General features: G+C 43.9%; 1 protein-coding gene across 1 annotated transcript in view; it reads right to left on the reverse strand.

Annotated features, from left to right (window-relative positions):
* The window catches only part of poln (polymerase (DNA directed) nu), an 81,595-nt gene that overhangs the window by 3,747 nt on the left and 53,936 nt on the right, over positions 1-23,912 (reverse strand). The window contains exons 21-23 of the mRNA XM_065021137.1: positions 21,479-21,590; positions 17,849-17,931; positions 9,707-9,838 (exon numbers count right to left, since the gene is read on the reverse strand). Coding sequence (XP_064877209.1) covers positions 9,707-9,838; positions 17,849-17,931; positions 21,479-21,590 — 327 coding nt within the window. The remainder of the gene's footprint in view (positions 1-9,706; positions 9,839-17,848; positions 17,932-21,478; positions 21,591-23,912) is intronic.

Raw genomic sequence — 23,912 nt, forward strand, 5'->3', positions numbered from 1 at the left:
AGTAAACTATTAACCATAAGCGAGTTCTTTTTTCAGGAGGGGAGCTAGGCTACATGCAGCTATTTACATGTTGTACACAAAAGATCAACGTGTTTGTACAAACTCGCAGATTGTTTCTTGTCCCAATGCAGTTACAGTGCATTCGGAAAGTATTCAGACCCCTTTTCCAACTGTCGTTACCTTACAGACTTTTTATAAAAATGGATTAAATTGTTTTTCTACCTGATCCATCTACACACAGTACCCCATAATTTCAAAGCAAAAGAGCGTCGCTGAACCACTATTTTCAGGTCTCTCCAGAGATGTTTGATCGGGTTCAAGTCCGGGCTCTGGCAGGGCCACACAAGGACATTCAGAGACTTGTCCTGAAGCCACTCCTGCGTTGTCTTGGCTGTGTGCTTTGGGTCGTTGTCCTGTTAGAAAGTGAGCCTTTGCCCTGAGTCTGAGGTCCTGAGCGCTCTGGAGTAGGTTTTCATCAAGGATCTCTCTGTACTTGGCTCCATTAATGTTTCCTCGATCCTGACTAGTCTCCAAGTCCATGTCGCTGAAAAACATCCCCACAGCATGATGCTGCCACAACAATTTTTATTTAACCTTTATTTAACAAGGAAAGTCCGTTAAGAACAAATGATTATTTACAATGACGGCCTACACCGACCAAACCCGGACAATGCTGGGCCAATTGTGCGCCGCTCTATGGGACAACCAATCACGGGCCGGTTGTGATATAGCCTGGATTCAAACCAGTGTGTCTGTAGTGATGCCTCTAGCACTGAGATGCAGTGTCTTAGACCGCTGCGCAACTCGGGAGCACATAGGGATAGTGCCAGGTTTCCTTCAGATGTGACGCTTGGCATTCAGGACATAGAGTTCAATCTTGGTTTCATCAGACCAGAGAATCTTGTTTCTCATGGTCTGTGTCCTTTAGGTGCCTTTTGGCAAACTCCAAGCGGGCTGTCATGTGCCTTTTACTGAGGAGTGGCTTCCGTCTGGCCACTCTACCACAAAGACCTAATTGGTGGAGTGCTGCAGAGATGGTTGTCCTTCTGGAAGGTTCTCCCATCTCCACAGAGGAACTCTGTCAGAGTGACCATAGGGGTCTTGGTCACCTCTCTGACCAAGGCCCTTCTCCCCCGATTTCTCAGTTTGGCCAGGCGGCCAGCTCTAGAAATAGTCTTGGTGGTTCCAAACTTCTTCCATTTAAGAACGATGGAGGCCACTGTGTTCTTGGGGACCTTGAATGCTGCAGAAATGTTTTGGTTACCCTTCCCCAGATCTGTGCCTTGACACAATTATGTCTCTGAACTTTACGGACAATTCCTTTGACCTCACGGCTTGTTTTTTGCTCTGACATGCACTGCCAACTGTGGCACCTTATGGTGTGTGCCTTTCCAAATCATGTCCAATCAATTGAATTTACCACAGGTGGACTCCAATCATGTTGCAAAAACATCTCAAGGATGATCAATGGAAACAGGATGCACCTGAGATCAATTTCGAGTCTCAAACCAAAGGGTCTGAATACTTATGTAAATAAGGCATTTCTGATATTTATTTTGTTACATACATTTTCAAAAATGTCTAAAAACCTGTTTTCGCTTTGTCATTATGGGTTACTGTGTGTAGAGTGATGAGGGGGGGGGGCATTTAATCAATTTTAGAATAAGGCTGTAACGTAAAACTAAATGGATAAAGTCAAGAGGTCAGCATATTTTGAAGGCTACTCATTGTAGCTTTCATAATGCAGCTATCTAAGCAGAATATCAAAGGGTTAGACATGCAGTCTAATTAACAAATGTATGTTATTTTTTCATCATCATTGCAAACATTGGCTAAGCAGGAGGCAGACAAGCAGTCAAAGTAGTAGCGTTCTTTTTCAGCAACTCTGATTAGTAGCTAAGATATGGCAGCAAGTATAAAGATTAGCCTACAACATCACACAAAATACAGATTGTTTTGCTCCAATGCAATGTGTAGTTCAACCGCAATATCCGTTACAACAGACATAATGGCCTTCATAATGTAGCCTTCATTGTAGCCTTCATAATGTAGCCTTCATTATATAGCCTTCATAATGTAGCCTTCATTATAAAGCCTTCATAATGTAGCCTTCATTATAGCCTTCATAATGTAGCCTTGAATGCTCGTTCAAATCACCACAGGGTTTTTATTTCAGCTGTGCAGAAATATGATGTAGAGACCTACTCTATCATCATGGTTCAGAAGAGGGTGATTAAAGAGAGAACCGTGAAGGGTGCTGTGTGTGTAAAATAAGTCATGCGTAGAACTTGATCCATATCCACAGCTTTGAGCAAGACGTTTCCAGAGGGGCGGGGCTGAAAACTCAGTATTCGCTGCTACGGCCTAAAAAATATATACTGTATGTCCATTATCTTTTCTACATATGTTATATCTTGTTTTTATTCGATTAATTTTACACATGAAAGCGTTTTTTTTATATCCCAAAAATGTATATAACAAAAAAATCATGTTACACTGTTTGACGGCCGGACCAAGAATTTCAATGGGGAAAAACAGATGGCATGACTGCATTTATTTAACTCCAGTAAGCACAGTCCCCAGTCATAACAGCATTGTAAACTAGTTGGGTGGCAAACACACACACACTCAAACTTCCCATCCCTGACACTCAGACTTCCCAAACACCAACCCACACACCCGCACACTCACCCACCCACCCACACGTGCCCACGTCAGGCATGTCTGTCCTAGTGCATTCCAGTATTAGACAAAGGCCCCAGGCTTTACAGGCAAATCCTTCTGGAACACAGTGAGGTAATCCACAGCCATACACACAGAATGACCCTCTGTAATGTGTTTGTGTGTGTTTGCAGTGAGTGTGTGTTCATTCATAGCATGTGTGTTCGCAGTGAGTGTGTGTCGGTTGTATTATTTCACCCCATACAGCGGGGGCTACACGCGTGACCTGGCCTACAGGAATGTGACCTATTGGTCTAGGGTATAATGACAAGCATGTAAAAGGGCTAACTGGTTGTCAACATTCATTCATTCATAGAGTCACGGATGGCTAGTGTGATGGTCATACATAGGAATGTGCATGGGTGTGAATGTTTACATTTGACTGTGTTGGAGCCATGAATGAGGCTTGCGTGTGTACACTGACCGTACAAAACATTAAGAACACCTGCTCTTTCCATGACCAGGTGAATCCAGGTGAAAGCTATGATCCCTTATTGATGTCACTTGTTAAATCCACTTCAATCAGTGTAGATGAAGGGGAGTAAGACAGGTAAAAAAAATATTTTTAAGCCTCGAGACATGGGTTGTGTATGTGTGGCATTCAGAGGTTGAATGGGAAAGACAAAAGACTTAAGTGCTTTTGAACGGGTAGCAGGTTCCAGGCGCACAGGTTTGTGTCAAGAACTGCAGCGCTGCTGGGGTTTTCACCCTCAACAGTTTCCCGTGTGTATCAAGAATGGTCCACCGCCCAAAAAGACAGTCAGCCAACTTGACACAACTGTGGGGAAGCATTGGAGTCAACATGTGCCAGCTTCCCTGTGGAGGTGAGGGGTGCAACTCGATATTAGGAAGGTGTTCTTAATGCTTTGTGTGTAGCATGTCAGGACATGTCATATTCATTAATATAACTTCGCATGATTTTCAAAGAATGTCTTATAAGAACAAACAGGATTGTGTATGTTTATATATTGGTATACATTAGTTTGACGACCAGTGTTTGAAATCAGTACATGTATTTATCTAATTAGTGTCTTTAAAACAATTTTTTTTTTAAAGTATTTTTATTGAGATTTCTTTCTGTTTCAGTGTAAACAATGATTGAAATATACTGCATATGTGATTTTATACATTGAAATATAACATGGAAACATGTTTTTTTAAAGTAGGAATGTATAGGAATGTATATGCCTATAAAAAAATATTAAATACTTAAAATAATACTTTCATAAGAAAACGTACATTAAAAACAACAACAAAGGAAAAGAAAAACACAGCTGGTCTTCAAAATGATTCAAAGTCAGACTAATATTAAACACTCACAAAGACAGATAAGAACAGGCAGTTTCCTGTGGAGAGAAATTGTAGTGTCTCTACGTAGGTAAAGAAAAGCTGCCACATTCTGAAGAATTTGCCAGAAGAACCCCATAGGACAAATGCTATCTTTTTCAATTTACTAAAGTGTAAGACATCTTTAATCCACACAAAATGAGGAGAGGGCGATTTCCACCGAAGTAAAATCAACCTTCTTGCCACAACAAACTCAAAAAGGCTACAAAGTCTGATTTATATTTTGCCATTATCAAAGAATAATGTTATGTTATGACAGTAGGAGGAGCAAAATGCTACTCATGTCACGGATAAAGCTGCACCTTTCTATCTATTGAAATGACTATTGGGAAGGTGGAATTTAGCTGAGAGTTGTTGCAACGATGCAAATGTGCCGTCGACATACAAATCATTGAAGGATTTGATGCCAAGGGTAAACCCAACGGCGAAGGCTCCATCTACTATCGATGGACGGAGAAAACGTGATTTCTGATTTTTTTTTTTTACCTTTATTTTACTAGGCAAGTCAGTTAAGAACAAATTCTTATTTTCAATGACGGCCTAGGAACAGTGGGTTAACTGCCTGTTCAAGGGCAGAACGACAGATTTTGTACCTTGTCAGCTCGGGGATTTGAACTTGCAAACTTTCGGTTACTAGTCCAATGCTCTAACCACTAGGCTACCCTGCCGCCCCAGGGTAGCCTAATGAGGGGCCCTTAATGAATAGGTTTGCAATCCAATGTGACGTCTAAACTGGTTCCAGATCTTGAGAGTGGTTTTTACTCAAATGGTTCTGGTATAACCTGAAATAGCAGAGTTAATAGGCGAGTTTGCCAAAGCAGCCAATGAGAATGGCATACAGAGGGAAATACTCTATCTTCAACCATGCTGGAATGACATGTGGGACATCTGTACGCATCCAGTACTGAATTACATGGAAGTTGGCAGCCCAACAATCAATAGTAGGGGCAGCTAGAGTATTACAACATTTATCAAAATGTTCAGAAGTCTATAAAGATGCATAGAAGTCCTTAAACTGATTATTTATGAGCTGGGGATCGATTGTTGCACCTGTGGGCGTTTGAATTTGAGACATTTTGTGAGTAGAGGAAGACTGGCAAAGTTGATGAGAAAGCAATTTTACTTCCCTTGTCGCCATACTCACAGTGAGTATGTCACGAGGCCTGTTGACAAGGTATCGAATTCAGCGTGTAAAGAGAGTCGATCCCTGTACACATTTGGGGATGGTGAGGTAGCGTACAAAATTTGTCAGTTCAGTCTGCCTTCCCTCTGTTTTCTTTCAAAAGTAGTATGTGACATGATTTGACAAAAGGCACCAATTTGTGTATGAAAATTGCAGCTTTTCTCCCTTTACTTTGATAAAGATGGCCTACATAACCTTTCTGCATTCTAAAGTGATCAGAAACTCTCAGATGGGTCTCTTGTAAGAAAGCAAACGGTGTTTCCAGATGTTGAAGATGCTGAAGTACTCTACCACGTTTGACTGGTTGGTTCAAATATTTACAGTTACAACTAGAACATGTAAGTATACTCCCAGCCGACTACCCTATTAAATTAGGTTGTTGAGTCATCATCCTTTAATTTAAATTAATTTAAATATTAGCAGAAGACCAAACTTGACATACAAGAAAACAGTTGAACTACCTCCCATCAGTTGAAGTGTCTTCCCAAACAAGACCCGCGCATCCCATGCTAGTACACAAGCTCCTAAATACGCTCCAGGAAACATAGTGGTTACAGTAGCTAGGCTAAACTCTTACCAAGTGGAGCGTGGTGACAATTTCACTACATTACCAAAAGTATGTGGACACCTTCTCGTTGAACACCTCATTCCAAAATCGTGGGCATTCATATGGAGTTGGTCCCCCCCTTTGCTGCTATAACAGCCTAAACTCTTCTGGGAAAGCTTGGAACATTGCTGCGGGGACTTGCTTCCATTTAGCCACAAGGGCATGATTTTGCCTGGCTCGCAGTCTGCGTTCCAATTCATCCCAAAGGTGTTCGATGGGGTTGAGGTCAGGGCTCTGTGCAGGCCAGTTAAGTTCTTCCACACCGAACTCGACAAACCATTTCTGTGTGGGCCTCCCTTTGTGCACGGGGGCATTGTCATGCTGAAACAAGAAAGGGCCTTCCCCAAACTGTTGCTACAAAGTTGGAAGCACAGAATCGTCTAGAATGTCATTGTATGCCTTAGCGTTAAGATTTCCCTTCACCGGAACTAAGGAGTCTAGCCCAGACCATTATTCCTCCTCCACCAAACGTTACAGTTGGCACTATGCATTCGGGCACGTAGTGTTCTCCTGGCAACCTCCAAACCCAGATGTGTCCATTGGACTGCCAGATGGTGAAGCATGATTCATCACTCTAGAGATCGCATTTACACTGCTCCAGAGTCCAATGGCGGCGAGCCATTGAACCTAATAACTCCCGACAAAGAGTTATTAGGCTGACATTGCTTCCAGAGGCAGTTTTGAACTCGGTTGTGAGTGTTGCAACCGAGGACAGACAATTTTTACATGCTACGTGCTTCAGCAATCAGTGGTCCCGTTGTGTGAGCTTGTGTGGCCTACCACTTCGCGGCTGAGCCGTTGCTTCTCCTAGACATTTTCACTTCACAATAACAGCCCTTACAGTTGACAGGGGCAGCTCTAGCAGGGCAAACATTTGACAAACTGACTTGTTGGAAAGGTGGCATCCTATGACGGTGCCACGCTGAAAGTCACTGAGCTCTTTAGTAAGGCCATTCTACTGCCAATGTTTGTCTATGGAGATTGCATGGCTGTGTGCTCGATTTTATACACCGGCAGTGGTGTAACGTACATAAGTAAAACATAATTTAAAGTACTACTTAAGTAGTTTTCTGGGGTATCTGTACTTTACTATTTATCTTTTTGCCAACTATTACTCTTACTTCATTACATTCCTAAAGAAAATAATGTACTTTTTATTCTATACATTTTCCCTGACACCCAAAAGTACTCGTTACATTTTTACAGGAAAATGGTCCAATTCACACACTTATCAAGAGAACATACTTGATCATGCCTACTGCCTCTGATTTGGTGGACTCGCTAAACACAAATGCTTCATTTGTAAATTATGTCTGAGTGTTGGTGTGTGTCACTGGCTATCTGTCAATTTTTTAACATTTAATTTTGTAATTTTTTTATTTATTTTTTACAAATGTTTTATTGTGACGTCTGGTTTGCTTAATATAAAAAGATTTTAAAAAATGGTGTCCACTTTTACTTTTGATACTTAAGTACATTTTAGCAATTCCATTTACTTCTGATACTTATTTTAGTATCAGATATTTTAAACCAAATACTTTTAGATTTTTACTCAAGTAGTATTTTACTGGGTGACTTTCACTTTTACTTGAGTCATTTTCTAATAAGGTATCTTTACTTTTACTCAAGTATGACAAATGAGTACTTTTTCCACCACTGGTCAGCAACGGGTGTGGCTGAAATAGCCAAATCCACTAATTTGAAGGGGTGTCCACATACTTTGTATATACAATAACAAAAACTATAGAAAGCACAGTTTACCAATAGTGACAAGTAAAGTAACAACAGGGTGTTAAATCAAATAACATAGGCAGCATGACAGCTTATGGCCGATCTAGTGTCACTCATCAAAATAAAAATGGACCTATTTCACAAGCCCACACAGAAAACAGTGAAGAAAGATTTAAGATTTTTTATTTTAATTGAGACTTACTATTTCAGCTGACGACGAGGAGAATGTACGTATCAGGCAAATAGAACACTAGAAGGCACTGTAGTAGGTTCCATGTGTTGGGCCTTACATATCAAACGCTGCACTGCAGATAGGCTAAGTGTCCATCTCGTTGCTCCTGTCAGGCCAGGGGAGCAGAAGAAGAGAAGAAGAAGAAGAGGCCAAACTTTACTCCCGGACAGGTGTGCAGAAGCCGCTTTGCGTTGTTAAACGCTGCTCGTTTCTTGGCCGCGGAGGCAGTGAAGTCTGTGAAGATGGACAGTCTCTTGATGTGTGTGTGTGTAGGTTTACTATCTATTACACATTAGTGTTTGTGAACTGAAGATGCATCTGTAAATCCCCTTTTCACTGTGTCCTCTTGATGACTTGTCCTATTTTCTCTCTCTCTCTTTTAATTTCCCCTGTTGGTACTGGATATATAAAGCTCCCCGCCAACTCCTCCTCTTCCCTTCATCATGTCTTTAGAAGTATAGGTATGACACTTGTCCTTTGGGGACCTCCCTGATAGTGTGTGATGGCTAAGGAAGTATATGGAAAATAAGGAGGATGCCAGTGCGAAATGGGGCCAGAGCTAATTTCAACATCAGAGTATAAATCAACAATTCTGCTTTGATGAGAGGCATGCACTGCTAGATAGCACTATATTCAGTTAGAGAAAATGGCTACACGCACGCACGCACGCACGCACGCACGCACGCACACACACACACACACACACACACGTGTCTCTTGGGCCTAGCTAGAGCAGATTGCAAGCTGAGATGTTTATTGATCAACTGAAATCTCTGTTAGGCTGTGAGAGAGATAGAGGGAGAAAGAGAGAGTTAGGGATAACGAAGCGAGAGAAAGAGCGAGTGAGAGGATTGAAAAAGAGAGAAATAGAAGGAGAAAAATAAAGAGAGAGACAGCGAGAGAGAAAGAGGTTAGGGAGAGAGATAGTGTGTTTGTGTGAGAGAGAGAAACAGCGAGAGAGAAAGAGGTTAGGGAGAGAGATAGTGTGTTTGTGAGAGAGAGAGAGCTCCAGCCCTGACAGGTGAGGCTGATAAATCCCAGGAGTGGCGCCACAGCGATGACTGAAATTAAAACGGTCCGTTCCGGGCGACATTACACGGGTCCCCAGTGAGCATGCTCAGTTACAGCATTTTTGTGGCTATCTGTGTGGCGTCTCACGAGCATTCCGTTGCTCTCGGCTCATTTAGAGATGAAGAGGGTGTAGTAACGGTGATTGGTTGCCACTGTGACAGAGACCCTCTCTGCTATACTCTTTCTAGAAGTTTAAACATGAACTGCATATTTTAACTGACTACGATAAGAATTTTTATCAGAATATTTTCTCAAAATGTTCCAACTGTAAAAAGTATCAATATATAAGATATCAGGATAACACAGAACATGTGTTTAGGGGGCAGGTCAATCTCAATGAACACAAGACGCAAGAAAAGCTAAGTATTCCTGAATCATTCTTGAGAAATCTTAGTCACACCAACCAACGTCTTTCCTCCATATCAGAGTTTTAAGCTGTAAAAGGTGTTTTCAGCGTTCAAAGATGTCGATTGGCCTTATTGCCTGAACTAAATGTTTTCAGTGTGATTGAGAGTGCAGAGACCAGGGAGTGTGTGTGTGTTGACTCTAGGCCGCAGTGCTACAGTCTCAGGTGTACTGTGTAGACATATCGGCCAGGATATATCGAGTGTCCTAGTTGAACCATTACACCACCAACCTCTTTCCTCCCCGTCCACAGGCAGTTTGTCTCAGTCCTGCCAATACAAGCACATATTTTTCCTCACCCACCAATGCACACACAAAGTGGATCCCTCCCTCCCACAAACACGCATCCACCCATACGCACAGAAAGACACACACAGAGTGAGCCCACCCCCCCACCCCACACACATACCTCGTTTGTGGCACTGCTGGATGGTGGTGTGTATGAAGGTCTGGACCTCTCTGTAGGTGTGGAGGAAGCTGTCCTGGAAGTGGCTGGCCTGTTCAGCACTAACACCCAGGATGCCCGACAGACGCTCCCTACCTGGGGGAGACAGACAACCATAACATATATCGCCCACATTCAATGCCAGTTTTATCCATTCCCCTCTATTTATTTGGAGCCCCATTAGCTTTTGCAGAGGCAGCAGCTATTTTTCCTGGGTCCACAAAAAACATGACAGGAAAACAAAACACTGGTACACTGACAGACAAGGACACTCACCCAAATGTGATATACAAACAATACAACAAACAAAAAATAATGTGTATATGTAATCAAGGACTGATTTCGACCTGGGACACAAGGTGAGTGCAATTACTTATCAGGTAGAACAGAAAACAAACAGTACTCTGGACCTCCAAGGTCCAAATTTGAATACCCCTGCCATATACCATAGCATAGTGATACAAAGTGATACAACATTTGTACCACAATATGTACCGTACCAGTCAAAAGTTTGGACACACCTAGTCATTCAAGGGTTTCTTATTTGTACTATTTTCTACATTGTAGAAAAATTGTTAAGACATCAAAACTATGAAATAACACATATGGAATCATGTAGTAACCAAAGAAGTGTGAAACAAATCCAAATATATTTTAGATTCTTCAAAGTTGCCACCCTTTGCCTTGATGACAACTTTGCACACTCTTGGCATTTTCTCAACCAGCTTCACCTGGAATACTTTTCCAACAGTCTTGAAGGAGTTCCTACATATGCTGAGCACTTGTTGGCTGCTTTTCCTTCACTCTGTGGTCCAAATCATCCCAAACCATCTCAATTGGGTTGTGGTTAGGTGATTGTGGAGGCCAGGTCATCTGCTGCAGTGCTCCATCACTCTCCTTCTTGGTCAAAAATAGCCCTTACACAGCCTGGAAGTGTGTTTGGTCAAAAATAGCCCTTACACAGCCTGGAGGTATGTTGGGTCATTGTCCTCTTGAAAAACAAATGATAGTCCCACTAAGCTCAAACCAGATGGGATGGCTTATCGCTGCAGAATGCTGTGGTAGCCATGCTGGTTAAGTGTGCCTTGAATTCTAAATAAATCTTTGACAGTGTCACCAGCAAAGCACGTCCCACACCATCACACCTCCTCCTCCATGCTTCACGGTGGGAACAACACATGCGGAGATCATCCGTTCACCTACTCTGCGTCTCACAAAGACACGATGGTTGGTACCAAAAATTTCAAATTTGGACTCAAAGGACAGATTTCCAACGATCTAATGTCCATTGCTCGTGTTTCTTGGTCCAAGCAAGTCTCTTATTCTTATTGGTGTACTTTAGTAGTGGTTTCTTTACAGCCGATCATGAAGGCCTTATTCACAATATCTCCTCTGAACAGTTGATGTTGAGATGTGTCTGTTACTTGAACTCCGTGAAGCATTTATTTGGGCTGCAATTTCTGAGGCTAGTAACTCTAATGAACTTATCCTCTGCAGCAGAAGTAACTCTGGGTCTTCCTTTCCTGTGGCAGTCATCATGAGAGCCAGTTTCATCAAAGCGCTTGATGGTTGAAGAAACTTTCTAAGTTCTTGAAATTTTCCGTATTGACTGACCATGTCTTAAAGTAATGATTGTTGCTTATTTGAGCTGTTCTTGCCATAATATGAACATGGTCTTTTACCAAATAGGGCTATCTTCTGTATACCACCCCTACTATGTCAAAACACAACTGACTGGCTCAAACGCTTTAAGAAGGAAAGAAATTCCACAAATGAACTTTTAACAAGGCACACCTGTTAATTGAAATGCATTCCAGGTGACTACCTCATGAAGCTGGTTGAGAGAATGTCAAGAGTGTGCAAAGCTGTCAGCAAGGCAAGGGGTGGCTACTTAGAAGAATCTAAAATAGATTTTGATTTGTTTAACACTTTTTTGCTTACTACATGATTCCATATGTGTTATTTCATAGTTTTGATGCCTTCACTATTATTGGACAATGTAGAAAATAGTAAAAATTAAGAAAAACCCTGGACCCCAGCCACCCCTCATAGACTGTTCTCTCTACTACCGCATGGCAAGCGGTACCGGAGTGCCAAGTCTAGGACAAAAAGGCTTCTCAACAGTTTTTACCCCCAAGCCATAAGACTCCTGAACAGGTAATCAAATGGCTACCCGGACTATTTGCATTGTGTGCCCACCCCAACCCCTCGTTTTACGCTGCTGCTACCCCCTTTTATCATATATGCATAGTCACTTTAACTATACATTCATGTACATACTACCTCAATTGGGCCGACCAAACAGTGCTCCCGCTGTCACATCCTGACCATAGAAAGCTATTATTTTCTATGGTAGAGTGGGTCAGGGCGTGACTAGGGGTTTAGTCTAGTTTATTATTATTTCTATGTGGGGTTCTAGGTTTAATTTTCTATGTTGGGGTTTGGGTATGATTCCCAATTAAAAGCAGCTGGTAATGGTTGTCTCTAATTGGGGATCATATTTAAATGGCATTTTTCCACCTGTGGGTTATGGGATATTGTTTGAATGTATGTGTTTTGAGTTAGTGCACATAGCATCTCTTTAGTCACGGTTCGTTTTAGTTTATTGTTTATTTGTTTTTGTCGTTGCTTAGTTTCACTTTCATTCAAATATGTGGAACTCAACATACGCTGTGCTTGGTCCGACCATTGTTACGAACATCGTGACACCAGCACATTGGCTAACCGGGCTATCTGCATTGTGTCCCGCCACCCACTACCCGCCAACCCCTCTTTTACGCTACTGCTACTCTCTGTTCATCATAGATGCATAGTCACTTTAACCATATCTACATGTACATACTACCTCAATCAGCCTGACTAACCCGTGTCTGTATGTAGCCTCGCTACTTTTATAGCCTCGCTAATGTATATAGCCTGTATTTTTACTGTTGTTTTATTTCTTTACTTACCTATTGTTCACCTAATACCTTTATTGCACTATTGGTTGGAGCCTGTAAGTAAGCATTTCACTGTAAGGTCTACACCTGTTGTATTCGGTGCACGTGACAAATAAACTTAGATTTGATTTGAATGAGTAGGTGTGTCTAAACTCTTGACTAGTACTGTAAATATATAGAAAAAGTGATATCAGGAAATCATCTCAAAGTAATGCCACTGACTGCTTGCCCTATCTACGATGTGAGTGCAGATAACTATCGGCCATTCCACCCTAGCTCTGGCCCAAAGGAGATTCGAGTCGAGAGAGTCGGGGCTCAGTATGTGAGCCTGTGCGTGTATGTGTGTTCATAGGGTCAGAATGTTTGTGTATATTTGTGTTCACAGACTGCGTGTGTGTCCGTGTTCTGCAGCACTGTGTTTGTGTGTTCACAGTGTGTATATTCGCAGCGTTTGTGTGTTCCGTGGCACTGTGTGTGTGTGTGTCTGTGTTCTGTGGGTTAACGCGCGGCTGGTGATGAATAATGTTCTGCCAGACAGAGGGAGCGCCAGGGATGGTGCAGCAGGAGGGGGCAGTTGGCCCAGCGGAGACAAGCGCTAAGCCCCAAATCTGTGCCAGTCTGGGGCCCCTGCCTGGGTGGACGTGTCCCCCGTGCCCTCTACACACACACACACCCAGGGAAACACAGGGAGAGAGTGTGAACATGCAGGGATAGTGTGAGGGTGTTTTGGGGGGAGGGTGGCTCTATGTCACACAGAGAGATGGAGTTGGTCTGTTTGTGAAAATCATATACTTCTGTGTGAGTGTCAGTATGTATCAGTGCAGTTTGGATGTGTGTGTGTGTGTGTGTGTGTGCGTGTGTGTGCACGCTAAAGAGTGTGTGAGCGTGTACAGGCGAGTACGAGATAGAGGTAATTGACATAGTGCTGATTTTCTCAAAAACAAATGAAATCACAAAAAAGGTGTCTGGACCTATAAGATGCCAGTTACATCAAAAATAGAGATTTGGCTGTAAAAAAGAAAATGTCTCCATTTCAAAAGGCTTCTGAATTTTGTCATTTCCATTCTGACTTGATCATTCACATTTCCTGTTGCTTCAGGATTACTTTCCTGCTGTAGCAAACCGGCTCAAATTAAGATGCTACATCTGTAATATGGTAGCTCAATGACTATGATAACATTGTACCACCAGTAGGAGTGGGAACACCAATGATACATTTTAGGTCAATTGAGGCCACAAATGCTCAAATCTAATGTTATTTCCCTTCAGCAGCATACCACCCTGCATCCCATTGCTGGCTTGCTTCTGAACCTAAGCAGGGTTGCTGCCTGGATGGGAGGACAGATGCTGCTGGAAGCAGTGTTGGAGGGCCAGTAGGTGGAACTGCCTCTGCCCTAGGGCAGTGAAGGGGAAATTGCCCTTAGGGTACCGTCTTTCGGATGGGACATTAAAACAGGTATCCTGACTTATCGTAAGAGTAGGGGTGTTAACCCCGATATCGTGGCTAAATTCCCAACCTGGCCCCATTGCATCATGGCCACCAAATCATCCCCTCATTCCTAATTGGCATATATCACTTCTCACCTCTACACCTGATAGCTGAAGTGTGGCCGCCTCATCCACACATTGGTGGGGGATGAGGTGAGTTTTCCCCCTACTATGTGAAGCGCTTTGAGTACCTCAGTTGGTAGAAATTAAATCCAATGAATTTAAAATGAGTAACACTGATTTAGACACACCACATGATCAGGCTAGAAATGACATACTAAAGGGGTGTGATTAGCTAATCATGTTTGACCCTTCACCTGATAACAGTTTACCACTGGAGATGTGTGTGTGAGTGAGGAGAAGGTCTATTGTAGGGAGTGAGCGAAGGCAACCGGTTGCCACAGGGCAGGTAAGGATTGCAAGAAGGCAGTAGTGTGTGTGTGAGGAAGTCTACAATGGAGTGTGTGTGTGTGAGGCACCACATACCAGCTGAATGAGGTCAGTCCTGTGTGACCCTCCAGCCTCGTTACTGCTCACGCACATCTCTCTCTCTCCTTCTCCTCCACATCTCTCTCTCTCTCCTCCACATCAATCTCTCTCTCTCCTCCACATCTCCCTATCTCTCTCCTCCACATCTCTCTCCTCCACATCAATCTCTCTCTCCTCCACATCCATCTCTCTCTCTCCTCCACATCTCTCTATCTCTCTCCTCCACATCAATCTCTCTCTCCTCCACATCCATCTCTCTCTCTCCTCCACATCTCTCTATCTCTCTCCTCCACATCCATCTCTCTCTCCTCCACATCAATCTCTCTCTCCTCCACATCTCTCTATCTCTCTCCTCCACATCCATCTCTCTCTCTCCTCCACATCAATCTCTCTCTCTCCTCCACATCTCTCTATCTCTCTCCTCCACATCCATCTCTCTCTCTCCTCCACATCTCTCTCTCTCTCCTCCACATCAATCTCTCTCTCCTCCACATCTCTCTCTCTCCATCTCTCTCTCCTCCACATCTCTCTCCTCCACATCAATCTCTCTCCTCCACATCCATCTCTCTCTCTCCTCCACATCTCTCTCTCTCCATCTCTCTCTCCTCCACATCTCTCTCCTCCACATCCATCTCTCTCTCTCCTCCACATCAATCTCTCTCTCCTCCACATCCATCTCTCTCTCTCTATCTCTCCTCCACATCTCTCTCTCCTTCTCATCTCTCTATCTCTCTCTCCTCCACATCTCTCTCCTCCACATCCATCTCTCTCTCTCCTCCACATCAATCTCTCTCTCCTCCACATCCATCTCTCTCTCCTCCACATCCATCTCTCTCTCTCTATCTCTCTCCTCCACATCCATCTCTCTCCTCTTTCTTTCTTTCTCTCTCCCACACCTCTTTTCCAATTCCGTCTCTTTTTCTCTCCTCTCTTTCTTCCTCTCTCATTCCCCCTGTCCCTCTCCCAGAGTGCAACAGTCAACACTTGGCCTCTTTCTCTTCTGACCCATTTGTGTGTGCGTCTGTCTCCATGGCCAATACCTCCCCTCCCCCCTCCTCTTCTCCCTCTGCCTGATTATTGTCTCCGGGAGAAAGCTTCCTTTTAGTATTCCGTAACCAAGGAGACGAGCCACTAGGAAGGCCTAGGCTGTCTACGCTGAAAACGAACGCTCTCCCTCACTCCACTAACCCCCTCTCCTTTCCTCCCTGTGTTTTTCTCCTCCTTTCTCAGCTTCTCTTATCCTCATTGACGACAGATACACAATGTATCACGTCTTATGCTATTAAAAACATTCAAATCAGCCGTGAGGCTTCCTTCCCTCTCTACCATGCGCACGCACACACGCACGCACACACACACAGTCATAATGAAACATGTCATTGAAAGACCAAAGAATACTCCATCATCAAGTCCCTTTGTCACTGAACGCACTCATCTGTGAAAAGACAAACACCCATACATGTCAGAGCTGTAACTGTGTGCGTGAGTCTGAGTGGTGGTTTCCGGGCAATGATACTGCACTCGTCTGATCTCTGAACTGCGGACGGGAGAGGCTTGTCGACTCACGCCAGCCAGCCAGTCAGCCAGCCACACACACACACTAACATTGACAGACCACTGCCAGCCATCACAACCTCTCAACGTCTCCCAATCCTCTACTACTGCCTGCCTGACAGCACAGCCTGAAGGCTCCCTTACTGCTACGCACGTGTGTGTGTGTGTGGACGTGTTTAACTATACTCACAAGAATAGTACATTTACAAACATTTTACCAACAGGGGACATTTTATTAGTCCACACAAGGTCAAATGCGATTTCTCAGGGGTATAGGGTTAAGGTTAAAATTAGTGTTAGGGTTAGAATTAGGTTTAGGGTTGGGGTTAGGGGCTAGGGTTAGGTTTAAGGTTAAGTTAAGGTTTACAGGTAAAGGTTGGGGACAATTTGATTTTTGAATGGGACTGAATCGTGTGTCCCCACAAGGTTAATTGTACAAGGCTGTGTGTGTGTGTGTGTCTCTTGATGAGTGTGAGCCAACAGTGAGGTCCAGATACAGCATTAGAGTGTGTGACTCAGTCTCACACAAACAACAACACTCATATAACAGGCTGTTAATCAACAGGCTAGAAATACATAACAGACAATGCAAAGTGACCCAGATACAGAATAGTCTTACACACACAGACACACACACACATTACACTTTCACGATGCACATTCCCTCCACGTTAGAAATCTATGGTCACGGGGCCAGCGTTTTGAAATAGTTTCCATTGGCTACAGCAGGGAAATGTGTTGCGTGTGCGAGTGTGTGAGTATTAAACGGGCCACAAATGAAGAAGGCATAGTTAGGCCACACGGGCCCTTTCTACATTCCTGCTCCCTCTCTGTTTTTTCCTCTCCCATTCTCTCTCTTTCCTCCTCTCGCTCTCAAATTCAAATTCAAGCTGCTTTATTGGCATGAAAAACATTGTGTCAATACTGCCAAAGCAACAATGTTTGCAATATACATTGTAATAAAATTATAAACAATAAAGAATGACATAAAATGGTTGTAAATAATAATACAAAACTGAATACAAAAATAACAACAATATAGTAGAAATGTAATAAATATAAAAAGCTAAACATGGAAAATGAAACTATAACTAACTTATAACTAAATAACTGTCATCTTCACCATTACATCAGTACTACAACTACCATCATCATTACTACTACTACCAACACCATCATTAAACTGCTATCATTACCATCACCCTACTACCCACGCCACTACTCTCTCTCTCTCTCTCTGTTTCTTCCTCTCCCACTCGCTCTCTTCCTCTCCCACTCTCTATCTCTTTCTTCCTCTCCCACTCTCTCCCTCTTTCTTCCTCTCCCACTCTCTATCTCTCATTCTTCCTCTCCCGCTCTCTCTCTCTTTCTTCCTCTCCCACTCTCTATCTCTCATTCTTCCTCTCCCGCTCTCTCTCTCTTTCTTCCTCTCCCACTCTCTCCCTCTTTCTTCCTCTCCCACTCTCTATCTCTCATTCTTCCTCTCCCACTCTCTCTCTCTTTCTTCCTCTCCCACTCTCTCTCTCTTTCTTCCTCTCCCACGCTCTCTCTTCCTCTCCCACTCTCTCCTTCCCTGGTTAAGGGCGACTGAAGTGATGTGGCTAACTAACTGAGTCATGTGGGTAGTTCTTCTCACCTGCTCCATACACCACAGAGTAGACGATTCGCTTGGCATGCTCTCTATCCTCTGAACTCACTTCTCCTTCACTCACACCCTTCCTAGAGAGACAGAGAGAAAAGGAAGAGAGAGAGTAGGGGAAGAGAGAGGGGGTGGGGAGAAAGAAAGAGAGACGTTATGTAAGGAAGTCCTACTGGAGTGCAACTCCTCTGTCTGCGAAGTGAGAGTCCCAAAGGGCCTGACAAGGGACTGCAACATCACATCACAGAACATACTCACACACAGATGCACAGAGACATGCACACACACATGGGCCCATACATATACTCTCTCTCTCTGGTTTATCTGTCTCTATACATGTCCTCTCGCCCTCTTTGTTTTCTCTCTCTCTCTATCTGTTCTCTCCATCTCTACCTGTTATTTCTCTCTCCTAGTTTCATTGCCTGTAGATCCAGGGACAGACTTTCAAACCGTTTTATCTGCCGTACCTCCGGCCCGCTCACTCTCTTTCACGCACGCACACACACAGAGCTGTCAAATGGTGGAGTCAGATGGTTAGGGCTAAAGACAAATTAAAAGTGCTCAGCACCACCTGGTGGACAGAGTATTTATCTAATTCTAGACAGCATTCTAACAGTGTTCTATCAGTTCAAACAGTGTTCAAACAGTGTTCAAACAGTGTTCTAACAGTGTTCTATCAGTTCAAACAGTGTTCAAACAGTGTTCAAACAGTGTTCAAACAGTGTTCTATCAGTTCTAACAGTGTTCAAACATTGTTCTAACAGTGTTCTAACAGTGTTCAAACAGTGTTCTATCAGTTCTAACAGTGTTCAAACATTGTTCAAACAGTATTCTAACAGTGTTCAAACAGTATTCTAACAGTGTTCAAACAGCGTTCTAACAGTGTTCTAACAGTGTTATTAATACTTTTAACAGCGTTCTAACAGTTCAAACAGTGTTCAAACAGCGTTCTAACAGTATACTAACAGCATTCTAGCAGCGTTCTAACAGTGCTATTAACAGTTCAAACAGTGTTCAAACAGTGTTCAAACAGTGTACTAACAGCGTTCAAACAGTGTTCAAACAACGTTCAAACAGCGTTCAAACAGTGTTCAAACAACGTTCAAACAACGTTCAAACAGTGTACTAACAGCGTTCAAACAGTGTTCAAACAACGTTCAAACAGCGTTCAAACAGTGTTCAAACAACGTTCAAACAGTGTACTAACAGCGTTCTAACAGCGTCCTAACAGCATTCTAGCAGCGTTCTAACAGTTCTAACAGCATTCTAACAATGTTCTAACAGCGTTCTAACAACGTTCTAACAGTGTTCTAACTAGATGCCGACCGATTAATCGGAATGGCCGATTAATTAGGGCCGATTTTAAGTTTTCATAACAATCAGAAATCGGTATTTTTGGACACCGATTTGGCCGGTTAAAAAAAATATATATATTTTTTACACCTTTATTTAACTAGGCAAGTCAGTGAAGAACACGTTCTTATTTTCAATGACGGCCTAGGAACAGTGGGTTAACTGTCTGTTCAGGGGCAGAACGACAGATTTTTTACCTTGTCAGCTCCCGGATTCAATCTTGCAACCTCACGGTTAACTAGTCCAACTCTCTAACCACCTGCCTCTCATTGCACTCCACGAGGAGCCTGCCTGTTACGCAAATGCAGTAAGAAGCCAAGGTAAGTGGCTAGCTAGCATTAAACTCATCTTATAAAAAACAATCAATCAATCAAAATCACTAGTTAACTACACATGGTTGATGATATTACTAGTGTATCTAGCGTGTCCTGCGTTGCATATAATCGTTGCACGACTGTACCTAACCATAAACACCCATGCCTTTCTTAAAATCAATACACAGAAGTATATATTTTTAAACCTGCATATTTAGCTAAAAGAAATCCAGGTTAGCAGGCAATATTAACTAGGTGAAATTGTGTCACTTCTCTTGCGTTCATTGCAAGCAGAGTCAGGGTTTATGCAACAGTTTGGGCCGCCTGGCTTGTTGCAAACTAATTTGCCAGAATTTTACGTAATTATGACATAACATTGAAGGTTGTGCAATGTAACAGGAATATTTAGACTGGATGCCACCCATTAGATAAAATACAGTTCCGTATTCTAACAGTTCTAACAGCGTTCTAACAGTTCTACCAGTGTCCTAACAGCGTTCTAACAGTTCTACCATTGTCCTAACAGTTCTAACAGTATACTAACAGTTCTAACAGTGTTCTAACAGTTCTAACAGCGTTCCAACAGTTCTAACAGCGTTCCAACAGTTCTAACAGCTACCAGTGTCCAACAGATTCTAACAGTTCTACCATTGTCCTAACAGTTCTAACAGATCTAACAGATCTAACAGCGTTCCAACAGATCTAACAGTTCTAACAGTATAGTAACAGTTCTAGCAGTGTTCTAACAGTATACTAACAGTTCTAACAGTGTTCTAACAGTTCTAACAGCGTTCCAACAGATCTAACAGCGTTCCAACAGATCTAACAGTTCTAACAGTTCTAACAGTGTTCCAACAGTTCTAACAGCGTTCCAACAGATCTAACAGTTCTAACAGTATAGTAACAGTTCTAACAGTGTTCTAACAGTATACTAACAGTTCTAACAGTGTTCTAACAGTTCTAACAGCGTTCCAAAAGATCTAACAGTGTTCTAACAGTTCTATCAGTGTACCAACAGTTCTATCAGTGTACCAACAGTTCTATCAGTGTACCAACAGTTCTATCAGTGTACCAACAGTTCTATCAGTGGGTTAACAGTTCTATCAGTGTACCAACAGTTCTATCAGTGTACCAACAGTTCTATCAATGGGTTAACAGTTCTATCAGTGGGTTAACAGTTCTATCAGTGGGTTAACAGTTCTATCAGTGGGTTAACAGTTCTATCAGTGTACCAACAGTTCTATCAGTGGGTTAACAGTTCTATCAGTGGGTTAACAGTTCTATTATTGGGTTAACAGTTCTATCAGTGTACCAACAGTTCTATCAGTGGGTTAACAGTGTTCTGACAGAGGGTTCTAACAGTTCTAATGGTCTCCCTTGTTTTTCTCACCACAGGGTCCCTTTTTAACATGCACGCACACATTTCAAAAAGTGTAATCACTGCGGCGATCGGCCTGGGGGTGCCCTGACAGAGAGGAAGGAGCCTCATACGCCGGTTGCTGCTGTAGTCATGGCAACAAGGCTGCGAGCGTTTGAAGTGATGCTGCGGTTTGGGCAGACTGATGGGCTGTGTGTGTGTGTGTGAGAGAGTGTGAACGTGGGAATACGGTATGAGGCTCTGTGGATGAGTGTGTGTGTCTGGGTTGATAGGCTCATCCCAAACGGCTGAGTGGTGTGTAAACTGAGCATGCCCAAAGCAGTCCTGTTGAGTACAACTAAAAGACAGACAGAGAGGAGGAAACTAGCTTAGTGTAGCAGGGAGGAAATCAGAGGTCATAGAACTATGAAATGAGAGGCAAAACTGTGTGAGATGCGTGAATATCATATTAGTGTGTGTGTGAGATACTACAAACTGCGAGACTGTGTGTGTGTGTGTCAGAGTTTGAGAGACTGTGTTTGTCTGTGGTACCCCCCACTGTGAGACTGTTTGTGTGTGTGTGTGTGTGTGTGTGAGACCCACCACTGTGAGGCCAGCATGGTGAAGATGTCGGCCTGTGGGTTGTTGAAGATCCTCTGCAGCTCAGGATCTGACGAGAGGTGAGCCAGCAGACGCAGTTCCACCTGGCAGAAATCTGACACACACACACACACCACCATTATTCTCCTCCACGCTACTGTTCATTTTCACTACCATCATCGTTCAACATTTGTATATTTTTAACTGACAATGTAATCAGCTGATAATGAACCAGGTAGTCAGCGGTAATGTCATTTAACAGAAAGGCAAAGAGAGATAAGGGAATAGAGGGAGAGGTTGTAAACAACACGTGTGTTGAGAGAGAGAAATGGATGGGAGAGGTGGAGAGAGAGAACATAATGGGGAGGAGGCAGATACACAAAGAGAGGGAAAGCGAGAGAGAGAGGGATGGGAGAGGTGGAGAGAGAGAACATAATGGGGAGGAGGCAGATACACAAAGAGAGGGAGAGCGAGAGAGAGAGGGATGGGAGAGATGGAGAGAGAGAACATAATGGGGAGGAGGCAGATACACAAAGAGAGGGAGAGCGAGAGAGAGAGGGATGGGAGAGGTGGAGAGAGAACATAATGGGGAGGAGGCAGATACACAAAGAGAGGGAGAGCGAGAGAGAGAGGGATGGGAGAGGTGGAGAGAGAGAACATAATGGGGAGGAGGCAGATACACAAAGAGAGGGAGAGCGAGAGAGAGAGGGATGGGAGAGGTGGAGAGAGAGAACATAATGGGGAGGAGGCAGATACACAAAGAGAGGGAGAGCGAGAGAGAGGGATGGGAGAGGTGGAGAGAGAGAACATAATGGGGAGGAGGCAGATACACAAAGAGAGGGAGAGCGAGAGAGAGAGGGATGGGAGAGGTGGAGAGAGAGAACATAATGGGGAGGAGGCAGATACACAAAGAGAGGGAGAGCGAGAGAGAGAGGATGGGAGAGGTGGAGAGAGAGAACATAATGGGGAGGAGGCAGATACACAAAGAGAGGGAGAGCAAGAGAGAGGGATGGGAGAGGTGGAGAGAGAGAACATAATGGGGAGGAGGCAGATACACAAAGAGAGGGAGAGCGAGAGAGAGAGCGATGGGAGAGGTGGAGAGAGAGAACATAATGGGGAGGAGGCAGATACACAAAGAGAGGGAGATCGAGAGAGAGAGGGATGGGAGAGGTGGAGAGAGAGAACATAATGGGGAGGAGGCAGATACACAAAGAGAGGGAGAGCGAGAGAGAGAGGGATGGGAGAGAGAGAACATAATGGGGAGGAGGCAGATACACAAAGAGAGGGAGAGCGAGAGAGAGAGGGATGGGAGAGGTGGAGAGAGAGAACATAATGGGGAGGAGGCAGATACACAAAGAGAGGGAGAGCGAGAGAGAGAGGGATGGGAGAGGTGGAGAGAGAGAACATAATGGGGAGGAGGCAGATACACAAAGAGAGGGAGAGCGAGAGAGAGGGGATGGGAGAGGTGGAGAGAGAGAACATAATGGGGAGGAGGCAGATACACAAAGAGAGGGAGAGCGAGAGAGAGAGGGATGGGAGAGGTGGAGAGAGAGAACATAATGGGGAGGAGGCAGATACACAAAGAGAGGGAGAGCGAGAGAGAGAGGGATGGGAGAGGTGGAGAGAGAGAACATAATGGGGAGGAGGCAGATACACAAAGAGAGGGAGAGCGAGAGAGGGGATGGGAGAGGTGGAGAGAGAGAACATAATGGGGAGGAGGCAGATACACAAAGAGAGGGAGAGCGAGAGAGAGAGGGATGGGAGAGGTGGAGAGAGAGAACATAATGGGAGGAGGCAGATACACAAAGAGAGGGAGAGCGAGAGAGAGAGGGATGGGAGAGGTGGAGAGAGAGAACATAATGGGGAGGAGGCAGATACACAAAGAGAGGGAGAGCGAGAGAGAGAGGAAAAAAGAGAGGAGGGGAACAGATGAGTGTTCCTCCCACCCTGATCCTGTTGTTAGATGAGAGAGAATGGCTGATGAGGCAGGCAGCAAGCCAGCCAGCCCCTCCTGTGAGACGCCTGGGGGCCCGAGTTACCTTAACCCCATCCCATTAACACCCCGAACCCCCTAACCCCTTATAATCTGTGACACCTCCCCCACCTCCAAGACCCCTCCCTCCCAAACGCAGCTTATCACATGATGATGACACACTTGCGCATGTTCCTCTCCGGATAGACAGAGAGACCCCGGTCTCTGTTGTGTGTGTATGTGTGAGCCACACCTTTCTATCCCTTATCATACTGCTGTCAGGCTGGAATGTTCAAGATAATTACCATTACTGACATACACCTACTGGAGAGAAAGAGATAGAGGGGGAATGCTGACACACACATCACACTGTAATTCAGTGTAATTCAATTAGTGGATTGAACATTGATTTTAGTGCTGGGGCTCCAAACTGGACTTGATGAGAATGTCGATGGCCGGCCCTGT

Source organism: Oncorhynchus nerka, linkage group LG8 (genome assembly GCF_034236695.1).
Source record: "Oncorhynchus nerka isolate Pitt River linkage group LG8, Oner_Uvic_2.0, whole genome shotgun sequence".
NCBI lineage: Eukaryota > Metazoa > Chordata > Actinopteri > Salmoniformes > Salmonidae > Oncorhynchus > Oncorhynchus nerka.